General features: G+C 32.1%; 1 protein-coding gene across 4 annotated transcripts in view; it reads left to right on the top strand.

Moving 5' to 3' along the window:
• LOC148629237 (inactive rhomboid protein 2-like) overlaps nt 1-24,559 on the top strand; it is a 31,560-nt gene extending 7,001 nt beyond the window's left edge. For 2 of the 4 annotated variants that reach the window (XM_088546610.1, XM_088546616.1), the window contains exons 5-16: nt 670-860; nt 1,772-1,792; nt 3,487-3,735; nt 5,489-5,600; nt 6,172-6,246; nt 8,170-8,331; nt 8,851-8,939; nt 9,913-9,979; nt 11,664-11,849; nt 13,454-13,554; nt 14,275-14,428; nt 15,930-21,905. In XM_088546610.1, coding sequence (XP_088402736.1) covers nt 670-860; nt 1,772-1,792; nt 3,487-3,735; nt 5,489-5,600; nt 6,172-6,246; nt 8,170-8,331; nt 8,851-8,939; nt 9,913-9,979; nt 11,664-11,849; nt 13,454-13,554; nt 14,275-14,428; nt 15,930-16,397 — 1,875 coding nt within the window. In that variant the 3' untranslated portion in view covers nt 16,398-21,905. Of the gene's footprint in view, nt 1-669; nt 861-1,771; nt 1,793-3,486; nt 3,736-5,488; nt 5,601-6,171; nt 6,247-8,169; nt 8,332-8,850; nt 8,940-9,912; nt 9,980-11,663; nt 11,850-13,453; nt 13,555-14,274; nt 14,429-15,929; nt 21,906-24,397 lie in introns of those variants that run through there. The other 2 variants (XM_088546628.1, XM_088546621.1) reach the window with 2 other exon arrangements.
• The last annotated feature ends 1,044 nt before the right edge of the window (nt 24,560-25,603 follow it).

The following is a 25,603-nucleotide window of genomic DNA, read 5'->3' as shown; positions in this document are numbered from 1 at the left end:
TTTTACATATGATGGGGACATAACTTTTTTAGGTTTAAACTTCTCTGGAGCTGGCATGTCAGTTAACTGCTAGTAGTCCTTAGTTTGTACATTTGTGTAATTTATATTAAGTTTTTTTCCATGGTAACAAGGGGCTCAGACCTTTTTTACAGGTAACTGATTTTAAGATGTTTTTAATTTTGTAATATTTTTTTCCAAAGTGGCCAGATTTTAAAGTTGAGAGTTGTGATCAAGCCAAAGTACTTAAACCCAGCCACAATTTTTGTGCCTGTCCCAAATAAGGAATTTCTGGCCTCTGTATGTCTTGTTTAGTTTGCACCTTTAGTTTGTTTTTTTTATGTTACTTGAATATTTAGAGGCAATTTTTTGTGATTTTTCATATTATTTTGACTTATAGCATGTTTAACTACTCACCTGAAGAAATGTTGTGTACAATCATGCAGTTTAATATACAGTGAAACTTGTCTAAATCAAGTCCCATTAGGAGTGAATAATTTGTTTCCTTTAGGTAGTTTTTAAGTTTAACACAGGTCCAAATTGAATTGAAATTGATATCAATTTTGTTGTACTTCAGAAGATGTCTGGTTTAGAAAGGTTTAATCAGTATTTAGTCTAAGCAGGGTTCCATGTACTAGTTTACATGTTTTTTAAATTTCTATTTTATTGCAGTTGAAGAATGAGTTGTTTTATGATGAGGTTCCTGATGTTGTACCTGTGAAAAGCAATGAAAATTCAGGTATGGAAGCTACTGGAAGGGATGAGTTAGACATGGGAATGGCTCGCTCACGAGAGGATGGTGGAGGAGCAAAGGGAGTAAGCCATATGGACATGGCAATGGCAAGACCAGAAGATGATGATGAGTACGCAGACAAATATTGATATTTTACTTCATAAACACAATACTTTATTAACACTCTTATTTATATTGTTGAAACATGTATAATATCTATGAAAGAGAGTAACTCTTGTTTACATGTAAAACTAAATCCTACCTACTAATTTAAAATCCAGAAGAGTTGATATTTTTACTTTGTCAGAAGCAAGAGGATGTAGAGTTCTATCATTTTCTTTTATTGAATTTTATAAACATGCAGTAAAAATATTGCCTTTTTACAAAAACAACTAGATTGTTAGGTAACTTTTTCTGAATGGAACATTAAGATTTTGTTTAGATATTTTATATTAAATTATGAGGTAGTAATTTAGTTTACATGTATGAAATGTGTGACATGGTTATATGGATACATTTTTTTTTAATTGCTTTTTATAAGGTTATCATCATTCACTTATAAAGACTTTATTTTCTTAGGTTTTTTAGTTTTTTTTAGTAAATTGACTTATTGTAAAAATCCTATAAGTGTGATAAAGAAATAATATTAACTGTTTTGTTTTTTTTTTTATGATTCTAGTGGTAGTAAAATAATTTTCATTGTAATGACTCCAATCTCAGTGTTTTTACTAGAAAATATAGCAGACAAAGCTGATTGTCTAAAGTCCAACCTATATATAGCTAAACAATACATGTACTGTCATTTCCAGATTTTTAACAATAAAACAGAAACAGGCAAACAAATTATTAAAATTTGCATTACTCAAAACTAAAACTTATATAATAATATGATAAAAAAACAACAATTGTGGTAGCATTTTAGGATTTAAATCATGAAATCTAATCAGGTCATTGATAATTGCATTTTGTTGACCTAAGACAACATGAAAACAAAAACAAAAATATTTAAAACACCAAGTCAGCTTTCCATCTTGTTTGTAGAGTTGATAATAGAAAAGTTAGGTAAGCCCTTTATTAAGTTTTCTTTCTGCTTTACATGTGATATTACATTTAGTTTTACACAACACAAATATGAGCATGTGTAGTAACATGTATATTTTCAGTTCATGTGATCCTATATGCTCTGATATCTCAAAGATTTGGAGAGAAACCATCAAAGAATTTAACTTTGTAAACTGCTTTAAAGTCAAGTTTTAGTTTTGAATGAGTTGTGCGTTATATTACACAAATTGTAGTCCATTCTCATTAACTTGTAGTTATACATGTTAAATTGATTGTAAGTAAATCAGTACTTGTTTCTTCATTTAAAGTAATGACTTACAATCAATTTAGCATGTACTACATTTTGTGAAATCACCCTATAGAAATCAGTATCTTTTTTATTCTTTCACATGTAATCAGGTTGTGGGAAACAAACCTCATAACATTACATGCATGATAACAAAGCTTGGTTTGAAATTTCTACATGGCTATCACATCAAATACAACAGCTGTATGACATAGGTATGACTTTTAATCTAAAACGTGTACTGTAGGCACCAAGTGAATTTATCAGTATTTTTAAATTCTTTACATAAATGTATTTATGGAACACATTTACAGGTAATTTTCTAAATTCAGAATGTGTGTTTTCAACTCACCATAAATTCATTTTCCATTTCATAAATTTGTTAACCATATTTATGAATTCATTTACCATATTCATAAGTTTATTTAAATTATTTATCATATTCTAGTGTAAAAAATTCTTTCACATCTGCATGATTTTAATTAAGAAAAATATTTGGAAAAGTTTGTCAAAAATTAGATATATCACAGTTACAATTGTTTCTGACTAAACATGTATATGAAATGTAAGTGTATGACCTAGACTATATGCAGATCTTTCAATATCTGTATGGCCTGACTTAGAGTTTTAAAGTAATATATAAACAGATAATAAACAATTTATTTTAGCCTATTTTTAATGTTTTTTCCCCAAACAGTCCATTTTCATAAAAAATACCACCCCCCCCCCCAAAAAAAAAAAAAAAAAATGAGGAATTTGAAAATTAAGTAAGACTTGATTCCTGTTACTTAGTTAGATATAATGCTCTGGATGTTTTGTATAGCACACCGATTTAACACTCTATAAAGATATCTCATACAGTTCATAAAATACCTCTTGAAATATATAAGATATTTCATGAACTTGGACATAAATAGAATTTAGCAATTGATCTTTCTCATTGTGAAGTTTGTCTAAAGATCAAATAATTAATTTTCTTAGGTCCTAATTTATCAATACTTTATGATTCAATACCACTGAAGACATGATATTTTTAAGAAAGTCAACGAGATATCTTATAAACTATATTAGATATCTCACTAAGTTTATAGATATCTTATTTATTAAGGATAACCAAGATATCTCATAGATTTTATACGATATCTTTAAAGTGGATTTAAATACTGTGTGCCGTAGATTTGCATGTTGATGTTGTGAACTACTATCTACCTTTTCTCGTTCAACAATAGATTTTCTAAGATTAACCAAAGTTTGCTTTATAGTTTACATTTTCTGTATTACTTAGTGGAGTATTAGTATTACATATGTTAAATATCTTTAACCATATTAATAGTAATGTGATATTCTTTATATGATATTTCTCTTAAATTATATAAACAACTTGATAAAAAAAAAGATTTTTTTTCAGATTGAATTTTGCACCTGACATACCACTTACAGAAATTAAAGGTAGAGAAGGAAGACCAAGAACAGTATCTGGCAAACCTAGAATGTCTAGAATGGATGGAGACATAGTCAGGGGTGTGGCCAGGTCTGGTATTGCCAAAAAGGAGAGAAAGGCTGTTGTTGACCAGCTCTGTGATAGTGCTTCAGATTTCTTCTGTTGTTCATGTAGGATCTGTAAATGGAAAAAGTCAGAGAAAAGTAATGATAAAAGGCAAGTATGTTTTGTCTATACATAATTGAAAGATGTGCACCATCATAGTAAGTTGTTAGGTCAGTTTATGTTAAAAATTATATCCTTAATTGTAAAGCTTGGGTAATGACGATATTTCCTTTATATACAACCACAAAAAAATTGTCGTCATATATTGGTATGGTGCTGTCATTGTCAAACATGTCATTTTATACCACAATGGTGAGACTTGGATTGATTATGGGGTAAAGATTTGAATTTTTCAGAAATTAGGGGCCAAAAAGGGGAGCCAGAAACATGCATTTTTCCTGATGTTCCTGATTATTAGTGAATGAATGTCTTCGAAATTGTATTACAAGGTACCATACCACCATAGGAAGACTGGGATTAATATTTAGGGTTTAGACATAAATCTTGTTGGAATTTGGGGCCCAGAAAGGGGCTTGATACCAGCATTTTACTCATCTTCATATAATAACTTGAGAAAAAGAGAAGTGATCTCATAAATTTGACTACAATGTTTCATACCACAACAGGAAGACTGACACTGATTTTTGGGGTTATGACTTGAGCCAAGTTTGAATAAGGTGTCAGAAATATTTTTTTTTCTGATTTCTGGATGATAACTTCTGTGATAGGGAATGAAGTGCTTTAAAATTGTGTTACAAGTGCCATATCCTCACGGGAAGTTTTGGATTGATTTTGCATGTTTGGACTGGAACCATTTAAGAATAATAGCCCAAAAAATGACCACTTCTGATTGGTCAAATATCTAATTGTAACCAAAATTCAAAGCTGTGTTAAGTTTGAATGGTATGTACATAATTGCCCCAACTGTTCAATGATTGACCTCTGCAAATGTATCAAGCTGCGCCCTGTGGAGCATTTTTTTTAAAAAGTTGTTACAGTTTTACATGTAGCTGAAGTCAGGATATACAGTGCTTCAGCAAGAAATTGAAAAAGGGGAGGGGGCCAGTGAAGGAAAAGGCTTTTTCTCAAGTTTGGGAAGGGCGCTTTTTTGCTACATAGTTTTTACTCATGTTTTAATTAATGCTTTTCTCATTGCTTTTAGATATTTTTGTGCAGTCTAATTGACTGAAGGGGTCTTTAACATTCTTGACCCTCTTGTCAGGTCCGGCATAGTATTAGGCATATATTGAACTTGAACATGTGTTTTATAAAATTTACTGCATATTATTCTACCAAATTTTAAAAATCTCACTAATTTAAAGGAATGGTATTTTCCATAACTATTGGAAGCACAACTTTTGACAAATATACTGTTCTGTTAAAAATACAGAAAAATTGAAAATTGTAAGGGAGGTAACTGACAATTTGATAATTTTATAATTGTTTACACACATGGTTCAACAAAAATTGACACTACTTGTTTAATTAATTAAGCAGTGGAATTTAATCATCACTAAATAATTGATTGGCTGTCCATAAAATTTTGATAGATTGAATCGGGATCCATTTTCTACTTCATGTACCTGTCAATTATCATCAGATGATTATTTACTGGTCATTAAACTTTCCCTTACCCGAATAGACAGAAAATAATATTGAAGCATGGAAAGGCACATGTTCATATTTGGTCGAGTTAAAATGGCAAGAAGGGTGCCGTGCCCTTCTAAATAGGGCTTAAGAGACCACTGATATACATAATGTATATAACTCAAGACCAAATCCATATTGGGCTGTTTAATTCTGAGACTCCCATATCAGATTGAATGTTTGCTGGCTTTTTATGATGATATCTTTCTATTTGTAGACCTTACTTTTCCTACTTCATTAGCTTTGTCCAGTTAGTGATAATGATTACAGCTGTTTCAGTTTATGGATTTGCCAGACCCCATCACAGTCAAGTCACTGAGGAGGAACTTGTAAGATTAAATTTTCTATTGCACTCTAAAAGGTGTTACTGTTTTAACATTGATTGTAGAACATTTTGGAGACAACTGTGGTGATGAAAATCTGTAAATGATCTAAGTTCATTACCTTGAAGTCTGAACTAATTATTGGTAGTAAAGGTCAATATCCAAAGAAAACATTTACTCCAATACTGTAAAGTTATGAAGCAAAAATAAATGGAAATGTCAACAAGACAACAACTATAGAAGTACAATTAGATATAGCATTCAACAGAGAGTAGGACTTGCACTAGTTGGGAAACTCACTGGTTTCTCACCAAAAGTTAACTACTGCTTATGTGTAATGCACAATATACTTATTTTTAAAAGCAAATTAACAGATACATATACACTACCAACAACTCAAAAGTCATCAAAATTTACAAGTTGGTCAAAAAATAAGTACAAAATAAGTTGGTCTAATTATAAAGTATGAAGTTAAGGAGAAGTAGAAGCCTTCCATTACACTTGTTATATGATTCCAAATTAAACTGTTATTGTGTATACCAGTAAGTGTCATTACCTATTATCATAATGTTTATAGGTGATGAAGCCATCGTTATCCATCCAGTTGGTCAGGAAATCAGAGTTTGGTAATATATGGCTAGGACCAAGACAGGTACTTGTTACTGGCACTATGGAACTAATTAAGCCCACTACCGGTATATTATGTCTATCTTTCTGGTTCAGTGTATCTGTTCATCTGTTTGTAATAGAATTTATCATCAAAGATGCCTCTGCATTTACTTGTCACAACAAATTATCAACTAAGATACACCATTTTTTTTTTATTTCTGGAACCCTGGCAACATCTGCATCATGTTTATCAAAAGTACCAATAGTGAGCAATGACTTTCAGTAATTTGTGTTGCCTTACTTTAAAAGCTATAAATCTTAGTCAGTTAGTATTTTTTTTCATCCTTACTTAATTTTTAGCTCACCTGGCCAAAGGCCAAGTGAGCTTACGCCATCACATGTGTCTGTTGTCGTTGTCGTGGACAAATTTTTAAAAAATCTTCCCCTCTGAAACTACTGGACTGACAGATTTTAAACTTGACATGATTGTTCCTTAGGGTGTACTGTGCAAAATGATTGTTGGGATTTTTGATCCATGAAAAAACATGGCCTCTGTTACTAAAAATAAAACATAGTGGTCAGATTGCAGTGGCATTTATATTCCTTAGGGTATCCCACACAAATTGACCATTGGGATTGTTGATTCATGAAAAGACATGGCCACCATTACTAAAAATAGAACATAGGGGTCAGATGGCAGTTTTTTTGCAAATAACTCAAAAACCGTTGCCTTTACCAAATTTCTGGCATTGGGTAAAATTGTTAAGCATCATGAAAAGGACGTATGCTGAAATTTGAAAACCATTCATTGACTATTGTAGGAATTACGAACCCTGATACAGTTTTTTTGTTGTTTTTTTTTCCACATGTACAACTTCGAAAATCTTCTCTAAAACCATTTAAGATCATTGAATAAAAATAAGCATAATAGTTCTTCATTGTATTGTCCTCAAAATGACTTTTGTGATTTTTAATCCGTGAATAGATATGGCTGCCTATACTAAAAATGGAACTTAGGGGTCATAAGACAGGTTTTTGAAAAAAAATTCAAGAATTGTTGCCTTTAGCAAAATTCTGGTTCAGGTCATGAAAATGCTATGAAAAGCATTTCCTGCATTTGACAATTTAGTTAATTTTAACTGAGCCTGTCTCATTCCTCAAGTTTTTTTAAATAAGCAAATGGTTAACCAGGTGAGCGATACAGGCTCTCTTGAGCCTCTAGTTTAAAATCATTTAGATTTTGTCAATGGTTAACCGAAGGACTGTAAAAGCTGTCTTCTATTTTTTTTATATACACAGGTTGATCAAACATGAAAGTTTTCTTATTAGACCACTTCTTCTCTATAAACCAGTATGGACAACAACATTTATAGGATCTCTATATTCAGATTTTTAAATTTCGGGCTTTGGAAGTTATACATTGAGAATACTTTCTGTAGCACTCCATGAAAAAAAAAATATTCCTTAAATAATTTATATGTATTGATATGTAAAATACATTTGGGACTTGGCATTAACTCACGTAAGGATGCTCACCAGTCATGTTATGCCATTTTTCTCAGATCTTTTTACTTTTTTGGTTTTATCTATTTCATAGCATTTATATTTTTTTGCACAGTGCTTCCCACTTTTTTTTTATAATGTCATAAAACGCACCTTAAAATGTTATTTGGGAAGTTTTTATGAAATCCTTGTTATTTCTTCAGTGTTTTTAATAGATAAAACCTTCTTAGACAGAACCAGTGAAAAATCTAGAGAAACTGTTATAATTTTATATCTCAACAACGAACACACTGACCCTTCTATCTTTTTTCTGTTATGTCGTTTAAGCGTGAATAATCGTAATATATTTCACAACCCTTTGAAGTCTTTGTTATTCTGAAATAGTGCAGCAAACATCCTTAAATGATAATTCTGTTTTAGATGTTCCGAGTGGACAAGTTTTACTGTAAAAATTCTGTTTTAGGCTGATTTAATTCATCTTGGAGCTAAGTACTCTCCCTGTATGAGGAAAGATCCTAACCTCCATCGAGTATTGGAACTGGACAGAAAGGAAGAAGAAAGTTCTGGTTGTTGTGTTAGAGATGATGGTGCTGGATGCGTACAGACATTAGAACCTCTTTGTAGTGTGAGTTATATTTCACATTAGAACCTCTTTGTAGTGTGAGTTATATTTCACACTAGAATCTCTTTGTAGTGTGAGTTATACTTTAAATTCTCTTGTTAAAATCAAAACTATGAATTGCTTATTTTTCAATTTTTTTATACAGAGAGAGCTGAAGTGAAAATAGTAAAATAAGTTTAGAACACATGCTTCTTTAATAAATGCTTGTGTGCTAGTTTCATTTCTATTCTATGCATTGTTACATTGAAAATATTGTGTAGCAAACCATGGATGCATTGTAGTTTTGCACAGTTTTGTCATGAAAAAGAAACACTGTTAATCTCATATACTGTGCTTGAGATGTAAGTAAATATGGAATATCTGATGAAGTGATAGGACACGCATCTTTCTAACTTGTCATATTTCAGTCCCAACATTTAGAGCTAAAAACTTAATTTTAAAAACCTAATTATTTTTATTTAGACACTCTTACATGTGAATATTGTATCATTATTTTACCACACATTTATTGTATTTCTACAGAATTTGATTTCAACCTTTGTAAAGTATAACGCTACTCACAAAGGAAATCAGAACATTACTGCTGGGGCTGTATGTGGACAAGATCCTAAGTAAGTTTATAGTCAAATAATGCAAAAGTGAAGTATAAAAATACTGTAATTTCTCTTTGATTTTTCCCCTTACTTGAGGTCCTGTACCATTTGGTAAACAAAAGTAGCTTTGTTTCTTATGAACCAACATTTTGTTCTAGACATTATATAAACAACTTACATTATTTCCAATCGTGTTTACTAGCATACAGTAAAGCTCAAACAAAAATAAAGCTTTGTCATTTCTGCTTGTGATTACAAGTATAAGATAAGCAGCAGCCATTACTGACCTTGGTGCAGATCAGCTTGCTATATGTAGCATATAATAAAGCTCTAGCCATTAATTTTCACAGATGCTTACTAGTATATGATAAAAGTGATCAGGTGCTTACTAGTATGAGATAAAGCTCAAGCCATTGTTGACCTTGTGCACCAGTGGTAGTCTGGTAAATTTCTAGCACAGCTTTCTAGTTTGTGAAAGTCATATTTGATATTCTGGCACTTTGAAAAACATATTAGTTATTCCCCTTGGAATGCACTGAAAACGTAACATAAATATGTTATCCTGATAATGCAAATTTGTGTTAATGTTGAATTTCATGATTAAATAACCTGACTGAATGCTAAGTTAAAAATGTCAGCCAATTTTGAGTAAAGCACAAACTTCAACATGTTGCAACATAGGTTCAGGAAATGTGGTGTACAGTAAAATCAAGAAATGTGGAAAACTCTTTTCCCAGTTTTGAGTGACTGAATATTGATCACAAACTTTAAGATCGATTTTTTTGCTGGAAAGATTTGGTGACCTAATTATTATATGAGAGAAAATGAGTCTCGTCTGAAAGCATGTGAAAGAAATTTTATATTCTAAATTTGAATAATTTACTTTAAGGTAATTTGGTAGAGTTTAAAAAGAATCATTGATATAGGTTGCTCTAACTGTATATATGGATGACATTTCAAAATGAATAGTATGTGTTGGTTCGTCTTACAGGTATTGTAGAAAACCATCATCAAAAGCCCCATTTGAATGGAATAAAAAGGATGTCACTAAGTGGCCTGTAAGTCATTAAATATTTTTTCCTGTTATTTCTTGCCTAGAAGTAACAAATTCACTCTGGTAACATAGGCAATCTTTCTTATAAGAACCCATATTATAGTGCAATGTAGGTCATTATGGCTGTTTCACATTTCCTTGCATTGCTGTAGAGTTGAGGGAGATGGAATGTTTGTGGTTTTTTTTATTAGTGAATATGCAAAATACAGAAAAATAACTACCAGCATTTAAGTACATGTAGATTGATTTAATTTTTTATAGTTATTGATGATACATGTATATAACTGGGGCATAGTGGCAGGTACAGTTGCAGCCCTACCAATAATTTTTGTTAGTATGATATGCTGTAACTACAAAACTTGAACTTCCCACTTATACCATTTACCATCTCCCCATTCCCCATTGCCTTCTGATAAATCCCCACCCCACATTGATTCACCATTGCATATTTATATATTTATATTATCATTTATGTATTTTTAATTTCTTCAGCACATAAACTTTTATTATTAATGAAATTTAATACAATAAATACTTCAAAAAAGAATAATTTCCCCATCTTCCCAATTCAAAATTTCCATTCCACCATCTCCATTCCCTCTCCCCTCATTCCCCATATCCCCCCACCCTTATACCGAAGAATGGGAAGTTTTCCAATAAAGAACTGTAATAGTTTCTAAAAATTGAAAAAAAACACTGAATTTCACTCGTTTTGGATACTTAAACCAAGTTCAAAGCCTTCACGCTGTACAAATCAAGTTTTGGGTGCTACACTTTGTGTAATTAGTGCCAAATTGTCAAACATTATCATTGTGTTTTAAAAATTGAATGACAGTTGGTTCAGAATTTGGCCAAAAGTATGATAGTGCATTATTATTTTTTCCCATATTTCCAATGCAGTCAGTTTTGAGTTCGCTTTGGCATTACATGATGCTTAACTATGGCAACATAACAGATGTAGCTTACAACGTTTTATTTCATTTGACAAAAGTGATGACAACTATGAGAATCATTGAGGGTAATTTTTTCCCATAGTTTCATTGCATTTCTTATATTTAATAATTGTAAATAGTTTGAACCAATTAAATAATTTATTGAAATACAAAACATAGTAGACTGATCACACAGTTATTAAATAAATTTGAAAATCAAGAATCCTTTATTACATTAGTTTTGTCATTGAGGCTCGTAAAAAGGGTTTCAATGACAGTTAATATCTCAGGAATCTAAGCCTATAACAGAATTTGATTATTAAAGCATAATTATCTGTTGCATTTTCAAATTTGATATTTTAACAAATAGACTGAAAGAGCAAGAAAGTGTGTTAGCTATCTTTATTAAAGATAGTATTTGTTTTTGTATGCTAAAGAAAATTCATTATATAACATGTCACTGACATTTTTAAACAAAAAAAAACAAAAAAAAAAAACATCATTATTTACAAGACATGATTTTATTTCACCAAATATTTTGTAAATGTTTTGTGCATATTTGATGCAAAATTCTTTGACATACTGCAATAGGTTGAGCTTGTAATTCATTTACAAAAAGCAGTAAATATATGATGCTCCAATACTTTTGGCTATGTAATGTTTTAAAAGCAGTAGTTTGAAAATTAACTACCAGTAGATTGTTATTTTAGAACTTTTCATAAGAATTCAGTTTGTCCTGTTGTTATTTTATGACAGATTTGTGAAGACACCAGTAAACCAGTACACTCAGGTATTGTTGGACAACCTGATAGACACATGACATGTGAGTTGCTCGGGCGACCATGTTGCCATGGTATTCAGGGAGAATGTATGATAACAACTAGAGAACATTGTGATTTCCTTCGAGGATATTACCATGAAGAAGCTTTCTTGTGCTCTCAGGTTTGTAATTTACAACTTTAAACATTTGCACTACTTTTGGAAAAGACCTTTCTGCTAACACTCTCTTTCTAAAGGAGTAGCCTACACACAAACAATGGTTGAAAATTCGAAGTCATTTTGACTGATCATGCTTAATTACCCTACAAGTTTGTAATTTAATCCTCCATTTTGAGCATTACTATCAAGTGTACAAAAAAGTTTTACAGAACTGTCTTTTTTTTTCTGTTACTGATGTTGTTTCCTTTTAAGATAACTCAGGTGAGGAATGGCATGAAACACCAGTAGAAAGAAGAGATCAGACAAATTTCAGTGTCCAATCTGGTGGCCATTAAATTGTCTGATCAATCAGGAGTATCTGACCTTTCTGCTGGTGTTATATATATTATGTGATGTCTTGTATTACTGAGTCTAAAAGATAAATATATAAGTGCCTTATATCTGTCTATTCCATCTATAAATACCAAGGCTTAATATGGGATATTCTACATGCCTTTCACTCTGTTCTTGACATGTCAGCCACGAAGTGAAATGTTCTTTCTATAGAGTACATATAGTACAATATTTTTCTTTGCATTTTCACATACTAGTTCATTGTATGAATGAAAATTTGCCCTTTTTGCTTTTCAAATTTTGTAAGAATTGGTTATACCTTGTCATTCTATGCTATATAGGACATAGAGGATATAGCTCTAGCTATTTTAGCATGGTGTCTTAGTTTCACTTCAGGTAATCATTGTTTTCTCTTTACTAGGTTAGGTGTGTAATGTTAAGGTAGTAGACCTAGGGTAAGGGACACAACTCTAACAAATCATTGGAACGTTTGTATTCAGCATTTTACATCAATCTCATGTAAGCATCACAGTAACTTGGATTAATTTCATTCTGTTTCAAATGAAAGCTTGATAGGCTTTGGTTAAATTGAATATGATACAAACATATCACTGATTTCAAGAGTTATGTCCCTTACCTTAAGTCTACCTCCTTAAACCTACTTTGTTTGGCTTAACCATTCAGCAAGTTTATCTTATTCTCCAATATGCATTATGGGCCCTCATTAAAGGTGGAATGTCATCAGTGCACCTTCAGGCACACTGAGGAATATTCTGTAACAAATGCTTTGAAATAAAATTTGCTGATACAATTAAAATGGTTGTTTAATCATGGTCACCAGTTATGTAGTGAACTTCACTTTATTTTCATTTTATCTGTTACAAAATGCATGTATGCCCTGTTAAAAGGATGTACTTATTGATACTGATTTGCTGGTGTTTCTCACTAGCTAGATTGATGAGTATTGCTTCCATCTTGAAAATGGCAAAATCTACTCATTGAACAGTAGTCATTCCCTTACTAGTTTTTTCCAAGCAGTTAAATATTTGCTGTATATAAATCCTTGTTTTTTTCCTTTAATAGTTATTTGTTATGAGTTGGACGTTTTTATTACTACTTGCAGGTCAGTGGTAATTAAACTATGTGAAGAAATCTTGATGACACAATCTTATCTTAAACACATTGTCACGTTTTTGTGCTAATTTTCTAATAGGCCTGTCTTTGACATAATATAAATGTGTATTGTAGTAATACATCCTCATTACTATATATAGGTGAATTGTTTTGGAGAAGTATGTGGCATGATACCCTTTGTATATGAAGATAAACCTGACCAGTTTTCTAGAGTGGTTTCTGCCAACTTGCTTCATGCAGGGTATGTATAGACTTGCAATGTATTAGATTATGTAGTAACAAGTCTCTGTTAGTGATTTTTTTAAGTATTATTCCTAAATGGATGGTATATTGGAATTACCTTGTCTGGCTGTCCGTCATTCTGTCATTTTGTCACAATTATCTCGATGGGTTGATTTCAAATTAAGCATGTGGCTTTATATAGATAAGACATACATTAAAAGCTATTTTGGTAAAAAATTGTCCTAAAAATCTTGGTTGCCACTGGACATGTTGATTTCAGATGTGTTACTTTTGTATATATATTTTTTTTTTGTGAAATTCTTAATGGTCAGAGTTAACTATGTAACTATGTAACTACTTAAGTGGGGTATCCCAATACACTTAAAGAATGCATGTAAAATAAATTGACAGTGACAGTATTTACTCGCATTTCATATTATAAAAAACAATATATTGTGAATGTATTTTTATTTTCTGGTGTTTTTGAATTAATTGTAAGAATTGTTTTCAATTGTTGGTAAGATTATTGGCTTTTAAATACTGTGGAGTGGTTTATGCTGAGTACAATCCTTAAATGGCTTTATATAGATGGGGTGTATGTTATTTTAGTTGCCAACCAATATCAAATTTGGTCTCCTTTTCACAATAATTTGTGCAATATTATGTTGTTTATATAATGATGCTTCACTTAAGTACATAATTTTGACTTTCACAACATTCATTGATTTTTTTTCAACAGTTTTATCCACATGGCCATAAGTTTTTTCTTCCAAATGATTGTGATGGCACGTGTTGAGCAGATTTATGGCTCCCTAAGGATACTGTTTATCTACAGTGGAAGTGGTATAATTGGTACCTTGGCAAGCTGTGTACTTCTTCCCTATCATGTTGAGGTAGGTTGTTCAATGCAGGTTAATTTCTCATGAAGGCCTTCTTAGCTCACATGGCCCAAGGGCCATTTAAAATATTGCCATCACATGGCATCAGTCGTTAGTTTTTCTAAACTCTTCTCTTCTGACAGTGGACCAATTAGAACCAACTTGGTATGAATGCTCCTTAAGGTATTCTGCTAATGTAGGGACGTTTGATTTTTATCAAAAAACATGGCTAATGTTACAACAGATAGGTAAAGCCAAATTCTGACATTGCATAAAAGTGGTCAGCATGTGTTAAAAATCAGTTAAGCCAAGCTAGAGTTATTGCCTTTTTTGGATGTTTTTATTTTCTTATTGTATTATTATTACTTTCAAAAATCCTTTTCTGACAGGATCAGGATAAAAGCCCCCCGGACAAAAACCCTCTAGATGAAAGCCCCCCTAGATAAAAGCTTTGTTTGTTTGTTTGTTTGTTGGGGTTTAATGTCCGAGCAGCTATATTCAGACGATGGATAAAAGCCCCCCTAGGACAAAAGCCCCCATGAGATTATGAATAATGTATCTATTTGTACTGAAAGTGTTTAATTAGAAATTTTTAACTTTTTGTTTCTTTTTAAGACAATATTTTATCAATAAAATGATAATAGTTGTCAAATTTCCACTCTTTAAAAAGGAAATATATCTAAAAACAGTCATTTTGTTTTCTTTTTAAAAAGTGTATTACTGGCAGCTTTTCTTATTTCATTGATGAAATATCAAATGATTCTGGTAATAAAAAATACGATATCAAATATAAAATAATTATACCCTTGATAAAAATACACAGAAATTGGACCATTTTAATACTAACAGAAACTTCGTAAATAAACTAAACAGAATCAAAAATTACACACACTCAAAAGACAAACATAAATAAAATGCAATACCAATATAAAAGGAACAGTCACAACAAAAGAAAAAATAAAAAATAAAGAATACACCAAAAAAAACCCAAAAAAAATAAACAAAAATAAATAAATATTTTTATATTAAGCTTAAGATGAGGGGCTTTTGTCTGGGGGGGGCTTTTATCCAGGGGGCTTATGTCCTAGCCAGAAAATCTGACTCTTCTAGACCAATTAGAACCACTTTGTAAAAATGTTTTTTTTGTTATCTGCATAGAACTGATATGGGGATTTTTTTTATGCCAAATATTGATTGGATGAAAGTGTTCAGCATTATGTGATCAAATTGTGATTAAATTTTGGTGTAAATCCATTAAGCCATGTTGAAGTTTATGTCCATTTTGGACTGGTTTTCAAATAGTTAATGTAAATCTTTAGAATTACTTCATTTCAATTAGATAGTTTGATTCAAGCTGCCTTTTAACTTTTTGCTGCTTGAAAATTTTACATGTAATCTTGTGTAATTCAATGACCTCATATTTTAGGGTCTTACTGGTATTTTAATCTGAGTCATATTCTGTTATGTAGACTGAAATTATATTTTAAGCTGAGTCACATTGTTTTCTGTTATATAGACTGGACCAGCTGGTGCTCACTTTGGTATCCTTGCTTGTATCTATGTGGATCTACTCTACAACATTCTGTACAACTATCAGAACAACAGATCCCAGATGAATGCAGATCTATGGTCTAATTTTGGTATCTATAGTTTAGTGCTCTTTGTATTGTTCCTTTTGGGACTGTTACCCTGGCTAGATAATTGGGCTCATATATTTGGGTTTTTATCAGGGTTTTTGTTATCTTTAGTGCTCATTAAGGAGGTACAATTTGAAGAAAAGGGACTTACCAAGTTAAGGGTTATAATTGTTTCAATGTTGTTATTTGTGGTCATGTTTGTCTTACTTATGATTGGGTTTTATGTTGTACCAATTACTGAGGGATCATGGGTACAGTATCTGAACTGTATCCCATTTGATGAAACATTTTGTCACAATATGGATGTTAGTATCACACGAGGGTCCACCTATAGTAAGTACTTGTGAAAACAATATAGTTCAAGTGGTGTAGATTGAAATTATGTAATAAAGCACCCCATATTTGGTAGATTAGTAAATTTTATTAATGTATGTGAAGTGATAATATCTTGCTCAAGGAAATATTTTATTAGTTTTTTTATGAAATAGGAGAATAGATAACCAACCAGATACACATTATGATTTTGGAAAGTTAAAGCTTTGAAGGTTATGAAAGCTGTGGGATGTAGAAGATATAATGAAATTTAGAAGTAGATTAGTAAATGTCTGTAGTAATATTATCAGGTTGTGGTACATGTATTCTTTTATATAAAATTCAACCAATACAGTTACTTTTTAGCAATCAGATAATTTTTTTATTGATTTATAACAATTACATTTTTGCTGTTCTTAACTTTTACACAGGAGAAAAATTTAACAGTATCGGGTTTCTATATTTGTTTAATTCTTTTTAAAAGATTTCTAACAATCACTAGTATGGTTCAAAATCATGTTTAATAAAAGACAATAATGTTGATTTTAAAAATTTAAATGATTATAAATTTCAGGGCCCAGTTTCATAAAGAATCTCCAATTGAGATTTTCCTCAATTTTTTACTCAACTCTTATTTTGAGGAAAAAGTCAATTTGAAATTTTTTTTATGAAACCAGGCAATACAGGCGCGTAGCTGAGGCCAAATTGAAGTGTAGGCAAAATTATGGCAGGGGGTCTGGGGGTGGCTTAAGGCCCCCAACAGGTCCAGAGCAGAGCCCTGGTAGGGGGTTCAGGGGGGCGAAGCTCCTCGAAGGTAGCGTTTTAGAGCATCATTTATGCCTCTCCTGGATGTATTTTATCTCCAAAAAAAAAAAAAAAAATTGGCAAAAATAAGTGCAGGCAAAAGCTTTTTTGCCTAACAGCAGCTATGCGCCTGCAATTGATGAATATATCTTCAAATATTTGAATGAATGTATATCCAAGTCAAATTATTACAAGCGGAACGTTTTGTGTTCACTATAAACTCAGTTTATACTAATCAATAATGTTGCATTGTAACTCTCTTGTTCATGTTACATCATATCTATTTTTAGTTATGTTTTTATACAGATTTACATTTGTTTATTCAATGTTACAATCTCCCAGTTGCTATCATAGTTTCAACTAATTGTCTTCTCTCTGGAATAGTTGATCATTTTTTATGTGCAATTTCTGTATTTTCAGTTAATTAAATGGACAATCTATTATTCTCTTGCTTTAATAAATAATCAGGGAAAAAATGTAATTGATACTTACTTATGATGGCTTGCATGGATTATTTTTGAAGACTTGGCGTCCTAAATTACTTTGCATATAGTCAGTCATTCTATTTGTAAATCTTCATTATGAAAACCATGTCACAAATGACTTTGAAAAAGGATTATTTATGCTAGTATTAATTACCATCTGTTGAATAACTACATGTAAAAGGGCAGATTCAGAAAGTTTAAAGGAGTTGGGGAGGGGGGGGAGGGTAGATTTATAGATTCTTAACTGTGTAAAAGTGGTCCAGGCTATCATATGGTTATTGGTGCCAAAATTTTGCACAATTTAAACAATATTTTCCAACAAAGGGTGGTTCTACCTCAGAAACGTCCCCTGATTCTGATGTTGATATAGTCTATTGTAAGTCCTAAGCCAAGTCCATCAGTGGCGGCCACACCTGTCCTAAGCCAAGTCCATCAAATGGTGGCCACACCTTATGTCCATTAAGTCCATCAGTTGGTGGCCACACTTTATGTCCATTAAGTCCATCAGTTGGTGGCCACACCTGTCCTAAGCCAAGTTCATCAGTTGGTGGCCACACTTTATGTCCATTAAGTCCATCAGTTGGTGGCCACACCTGTCCTAAGCCAAGTCCATCAGTTGGTGGCCACACTTCATTTCCATCAAGTCCATCAGTTGGTGGCCACATCTGATGTCCATCAAGAGTCCATCAGTTGGTGGCCACACCTGATGTCCATCAAGTCCATCAGTTGGTGGCCACACCTTATGTCCATCAAGTCCATCAGTTTGTGTCACACTTTATGTCCATCAAGTCCATCAGTTGGTGGCCACATGTTATGTCCATTAAGTCCATCAGTTGGTGGCCACACTTTATGTCCATTAAGTCCATCAGTTGGTGGCCACACCTGTCCTAAGCCAAGTTCATCAGTTGGTGGCCACACTTTATGTCCATTAAGTCCATCAGTTGGTGGCCACACCTGTCCTAAGCCAAGTCCATCAGTTGGTGGCCACACTTCATTTCCATCAAGTCCATCAGTTGGTGGCCCCATGTTATGTCCATTAAGTCCATCAGTTGGTGGCCACATCTGATGTCCATCAAGAGTCCATCAGTTGGTGGCCACACCTGATGTCCATCAAGTCCATCAGTTGGTGGCCACACCTTATGTCCATTAAGTCCATCAGTTTGTGTCACACTTTATGTCCATCAAGTCCATCAGTTGGTGGCCACATGTTATGTCCATGAAGTCCATCAGTTGGTGGCCACACTTTATGTCCATTAAGTCCATCAGTTGGTGGCCACACTTCATTTCCATCAAGTCCATCAGTTGGTGGCCACATGTTATGTCCATTAAGTCCATCAGTTGGTGGCCACATCTGATGTTCATCAAGAGTCCATCAGTTGGTGGCCACACCTGATGTCCATCAAGTCCATCGGTTGGTGGCCACACCTTATGTCCATTAAGTCCATCAGTTTGTGTCACACTTTATGTCCATCAAGTCCATCAGTTGGTGGCCACATGTTATGTCCATTAAGTCCATCAGTTGGTGGCCACACTTTATGTCCATTATTGTTTGGGTTTGATTTTGTTTACTTTTCTATTAACTTTGCTCAATGTCTGTACATCTGTGATTATAATAGATAATGGTGTGCCAGTGAATGCTTTATATTGTATTCTTTTCATTGTCATTTTCATGATGTGGTCTGAAAAGAATATGTGCCATTATTATTTATTTATCATGAATTTTTATACGCAGGACACATTTTTTCAGTTTTACTTTACTCGTTATTTTTCAATTCTATGAAGGAATTTTTGTAAAAAGGTTGAGGCAGACCTCAGTACAATTTAAAGTTTTTATTGAATATATTATTTTTCTACTTGTTAGATATGTAGAAGGGTAAAAATGAAGTATTTTTTTGTGTATTTTCATTTGCCTCAATCACTTCAGTTCATAAAAAGTATAGGTACACAATATTCTTACATCATCGTTTGAGGCATTTTATTGGATCACAACTTTTTGGGGTCAGAAGTATTCTTTGTTAACTAGATATGAAGTCTTGATAGATTGTTCCATGTTATGTATTTGTTTTAGTGATGTGTTACAACCATTTTTTAAATTTTCCATCGCTTATTTATTTGATTTATTATGTAATAATATATAATTTATTGTTCTTATTATTTCAAATCATATTTTTTTTATTTATTGTTATTTTGCAATTATATTTCTCATAGAATATGTTCAGGACTTGAAGTGTTATGTTATCTTAGCAGTCCTCATTTTTGTTAGTAACCAGTGTTCCATACTGCATGAAAAGGGGGGTAATTCTTGTTGCCCCGTCATTAGGTCATTTTTTGCCATTCAAGGGCAATTCCTCTAACAATGCATAATCCCACAACTTTAACCAAATGGAGACTTGTACACATTATTGGTGAAAATCATTTCAACAAATGAAAGTTTTTTTTTCTATTATTATAATTTTTTCCAGATAATGGCGAAAAACTACAGAAACATCATTTTCAGCTCTTAAAGGGCAAAAACTCTAAAAAGGAGTCAAACTCAAAATTCACTTTACGGAGAAAATTATATAACTTGTAATTCTACATCTGGAGTTTACACTGTTTCTAAGTTTTTAAGATACAATCAAAGTAAAGCAATTTACCCCTATGATCTATATTTAGCTGTGGAGGTCACTTTGTTTAGGCAGACTATGAACATGTTGGATACAATATCAAACTAGATACTCTAACGAGGGTGACCAAAAAATCATCTTCATTAGAATTGTGTTTTCAGAAAGGCATTTTTTTCAAAACAAAGTTAAGGTTATGACAAACACCCAGTGGTGGCATAAGCTCACATGGACCTTTTAACAAGGTGAGCTTACAATTAATTGTAACATAACTTCCTTTGGATGCCTTACATATTATCAGTATATTATTTAACTCCCCAGTAGTAAACACAATTTTAGATTAAGATCATACCAGAAAGAGGGATTGTTATTCTGAGTCTGTTACTACCTGTAAGTTGGTCCATTGCTTGTAACTACCTGTAAGTCGGTCCATTGGTTGTAACTACCTGTAAGCCGGTCCATTGGTTTATCTTAAGGTTCATAAAATGTACAATTTGCCAATGTACTATACACCATTGTGTTGAAAACATTTTTGGGGGAATTTTCGTGAGATGAAATAAGGTATCACTTAATATGCATTAGATTTTTTTTTGTTTTTTTTAACCGTATTTTAAAATCAAAATATATGCAATTAGTTGTTGTATTACCATTATGTTGGTTATACAATCATATACTGTTTTTAATGAGGTAAAATTGCAGTGTTTATAATAACAAATATAAATATAATAGAGTATTGTACGGTTTTTATTATGAATTAATGAAAGACTACCTTTAAATCATGTGATCATCTTTACTTTTCAATACTGTACAACATCACTTGAAGTTTCATATTAGTACTAACAATACAAAACAACCAAATGGTTTTCATATGGGATAAGCAAAATGTTAGTCAAAGAAAAAACGTGTCATTAGCAAAATGTTGGTCAAATAAAAAACGTGAGTCATTGTCAAAAACTGCTCACAGATGCCTGTCAAATATTTTATTTGCATAATCTGTGGAAGCTTTATATTAAATATGTAATGATGCAGTTGAATTATAATACAAAAAATAATGTCATTGCTAATGTGCTGAAAATACACATTGGGCTTGTTGCATGCATGGCTAGACTAGCAGTTTTCAGTACAATAAAGACTTATATAGTGTTTTCTTTTGTTGTACACTAAACTGTAAAACAAACTTTAACTTATATTATTTATTTTCCTAACAACTGTTTAATAATATATTGACCTTTTTTCTATTACAAAAACATGACATTTTCCAATGTTAGAAAAAGGCTATTACCTTCTCTTGATTAAACGCGTTAAGATATGGTCTCTGATTTTACAATGTATTAAAACTTTATGAATAATTGAAGACGTACTGTTGATTTTGCCAAACCATTTCGAATTTTGCTTTCGATGACGTGATTGTACAGAATTAGAATTTAATCCTGTTGCTGATTTTTCGTCAGTTAAAACATTTTGTCATCTTTTCGTCGATTAAATCTACAAATTGTATTAGTATGTATTCATTATATTGTACTATATGTAGCATAATTATTTACACAATATGTTTAAAGGTTAGTAATATTCCCATTCGATAGTTAGTAGAAACTTTATTTTTACCTATGTTTCATATACATGAATAATGAATAAAGATATTGGAGTGCCACTCGATTTTTTAAGTCCATGAATACACATGCATGAAGTAGAGTTTAATTCTATTCTCAGTTTTATTAGTTATTCAAAGTTCCATTTTATAGCCTAATCACCGAATTTATCTGAAAATTCCGTTTTTGAAAAAATAGGTTTTATTTGCAATTGAAAGAGCATAATTTATTTATTAATCACTTTGAAAGAGTAATCAAGTGAACCAAGGTTATAGCGGTAATAGCGGTAAAATATGAAAAAAAAATATATTAATTTAAAGTTGATGTTGCTTGCCATTGTATGGATTTTTGCCAACTAAAGCCCAATCGATGACATCACAATTAACTAGATCTCATATTGATATAGAATGTTATTTAGATACGAGGCTTACATACGTCATGTCAGAGAATCCATGGGAAAACGTTCAGAATTGACATTAATTAATAAAAAGATATCGAACTAGAGTAGAGTTCTTAAACATGGAAAACCGATAGTGTTCTTTTCTAGAACTACTGAAGACGAACGCTATGGCGAGAAAAGATCTAACTGTTCCTATCAATTGATGAAATCCTTACTAAGAAATATTAAGAGGTTTTAAAGGCACATAAACTTCCCAAGCTTTTGATAGACGTATGCTTAAGGTTTTGTACACTGTGAAGCCAAAGAGTAGATTTTGGAAAAAAATACTGAAATGAAATAAATATTGCGGTTTTCGTAGATTTAATGATGATTTTTTCTGCTTTAATTGATTACTAATAAATCGATATGATATAGAATTAACAGTTGTGGTGTCCGACTTTCACAAGACACCACCAAGAAGCAGAAAGAGAAATCACTGATTATGATAGAAAGTCGTCCTTTTTGAACAAGATGTGCCATTTCGTATTAAGTGTAGATAAGGTCGACAGTAATAAGACAAAAATCGTGTCCTCTTGAATATCGATCGTTTGATGAATACTAATTTACACAGAAATGTATAAATTCAATTATTAGTAAACATTTCATCTTTTACACAAAAATAAGTAGACTTTTTCCCAACAATATCGTCAGAAGATGTGTGCTACTAGAAAATGGAATTTTAGGAGTGTTTACTAGAAGCTTCCAGGAGCCTGAATCGCTAACCTTGTTAATTTTTCGCTTTTCAAGGAAAATTACTCGAAAAAGGAGTCGCCCTACAACTGCAACACATGGAAACTCTTGAAGAGTTATCGTGAAGGTGATTTCAGCAATAGAAAGATTTTTTTCTATGGTGATTTGTGAGATATTGGCTAAAACTGCATAAAAAGGGTCATTTTTCACATTTCAAGGGCAATAAATCTACTCAGAAGTCTCCCTTCAACTTCGACCTAATTGAAAATCCTGTCGGCATTGTCCTAAAGATCACCCCATCAGTTGAACAATATTTCTGTCTATCAGGTAGAGAGAAAATATCACTGAGTTTCATTACAAATCAGGAGTGCCCTCCAAAACTGCCAGCCTAAATCAATTTTTTATACAATACTTGGCACTTTGAAACTACCGCAGGGGGAAAGCATGGAGGTGGGAAAGAGGTAATAATAACATCCTTTTGGGGCTTTTGATTATCAAAAAAAACTTATGTCGCCAGTTCAATAATATTCTATTGTTTCTGCAAATAAAATTAAGATCTAGTCTTCAAATGAACTGAAAATTTGCGGGAATCCTATTTGGATGTTTTAATAGTAATTAATCAGCATTTAGGGAATTAAGTTCTTGTAGTAATGTGCTCAGCATGTTTCATTTAATACAATTATCAGTCAAAAATATCCATCCTATCATTAATATTTTATGATTGATAGACAGGAAGAGAAAAGCAATGAATTTAACCAAGTAGTAAAATTGGCGGGAAAATTCAAATTGATAAAAAGTGTGTCTAGTTAATCTAAATATCAGGCGCGTAGCTGCCTTTAGGCAAAAAAGCTTTTGCCTGCACTAAATTTTGCCAATTTTTTTTTTGAGATGAAATACATCCAGGAGAGGCATAAATGATGCTCTAAAACGTTATCTCCGTGGAGCTTCGGGGGGCTTCGCCCCCTGGACCTGCTGGGGGCCTTAAGCAGCCCCAGACCCCCTGCCGTAATTTTGCCTACACTTCAATTTGGCCTCAGCTACGCGCCTGAATATGTTAATCAAGAAAATTTTCATATTTGAGTATAATATAGGATAATACTCTGCTAAAATACTTTTGATGTGATTGCAAATTAATTTTTTTGACAGGTTTTAAAAATTGGGAAAAGAAAAAAAAATTGTAAATGTGCGTGGAGTCGGATACTTTTAAACTATCGATTACAATTTTTACTTTATAAATCGGTAATTGATTGATATTCAGTTTTTAACATATCAAGGAAAACGGTTCTAAATAACACGGAAATACAAATGTGTGTTAATAGTTTTATTTTACATAATGTTAGCTTTTTAATTTTGCCCATGCTACAATTTTCACCAAAAAAAAAGTGCTAACAGCACTTTGATTGATTAATTATCTCGCAATTTCAGTTCCTCAAGTTCGTGCGAAGTTAGTGATTTTGAAAAGTATCCACCTGATGCTGAGAAGAGAACCAAAAACGGTAGGGAACTGAAACATTCTGGATATATTTCTTCATTTAAATTACTTACGTTTACCATCACATATATTACATCTATTAATAAATACTTTTATCAAACAACATTTATTCAATATTTCCACCTAATTCTACTTTCAATCTCAAATTTTAGAAAATTATTGACAGTCAATTTTGTGTAGGAAACAATGCGCCGTAAAAGTGCACCATTATGGGTTTCAAGATATTGGCTAAAAACTGCAAAAACGTCATTTCTCGCATTAATTCGATAGTGATAATAATTGCCGAAGAAAGTCTTGATTGAACGAGTGTGCCGAATTAGTTTTGCGCACAAGTTAAATCTTAATACGTTCTCACGATAACCAATTCTCCTATTTATTTTCTCCATAATTTATTGTTATTTTCAACATAAATTCTGAATTTTGTGATCAGCGTATTGATATTTGGTTTGTCATGGTTAAATTGTCCGACCCTACCCACCTCTCCCTATTTCCAGTGGCAATCAAAATTTGTCGACCCCATTGTCCTTGTGTCCCATCCCTTTTTCATTTCATCATCATTTCATGTTCATCGTCTGAATATAGCTGAAATATTGCTGCTCGGACGTTAAACCCCAACAAACAAACAAACAAACAGAACGCCCGAGAGTGAAATTACCGTATTATTTTCACAGTGTGAATTAGCGAAATGTTTACACAGGGAACATTCGATAAATCAGTGCTACCTATATTATAAATGGCTTCACCTCTATGTAATAGAAATGCCGGTAAAATTCAGGACTCGATCATTTTATTCTAGTATTAATGTAGTTTCAAAGTAATAAAAACACAAATTTACACTAAATAACGGAGGGTCGATTTATTCTAGAAATAGGCACTTGGATTCGACACATTGCTCGATACATATTTGTCTAATTTTGAGCGGCATATTCATCCCTGGTCGAACATTATCCATTAAAATATTTGGGATGTTGACACAATGAAATAGAAAAATAGAGGAAATTCATCTATAAAAAAAAAGATAAGTGGTCAACTAAATAAGATAATACAATATAAAACCTGTTTTTATTTATTTTTGTCGTTATAAACATTATGAAACGAACTAGAAAAGAATACTGTAGCTTAAATAAGGGCAACAACAA

This window comes from Perna viridis, chromosome 1 (assembly GCF_037379345.1).
Source record: "Perna viridis isolate PV_CMFRI_1.1 ecotype Kerala chromosome 1, ASM3737934v1, whole genome shotgun sequence".
Lineage (NCBI taxonomy): Eukaryota > Metazoa > Mollusca > Bivalvia > Mytilida > Mytilidae > Perna > Perna viridis.
This window is presented reverse-complemented; position numbering and strand designations above follow the sequence as displayed.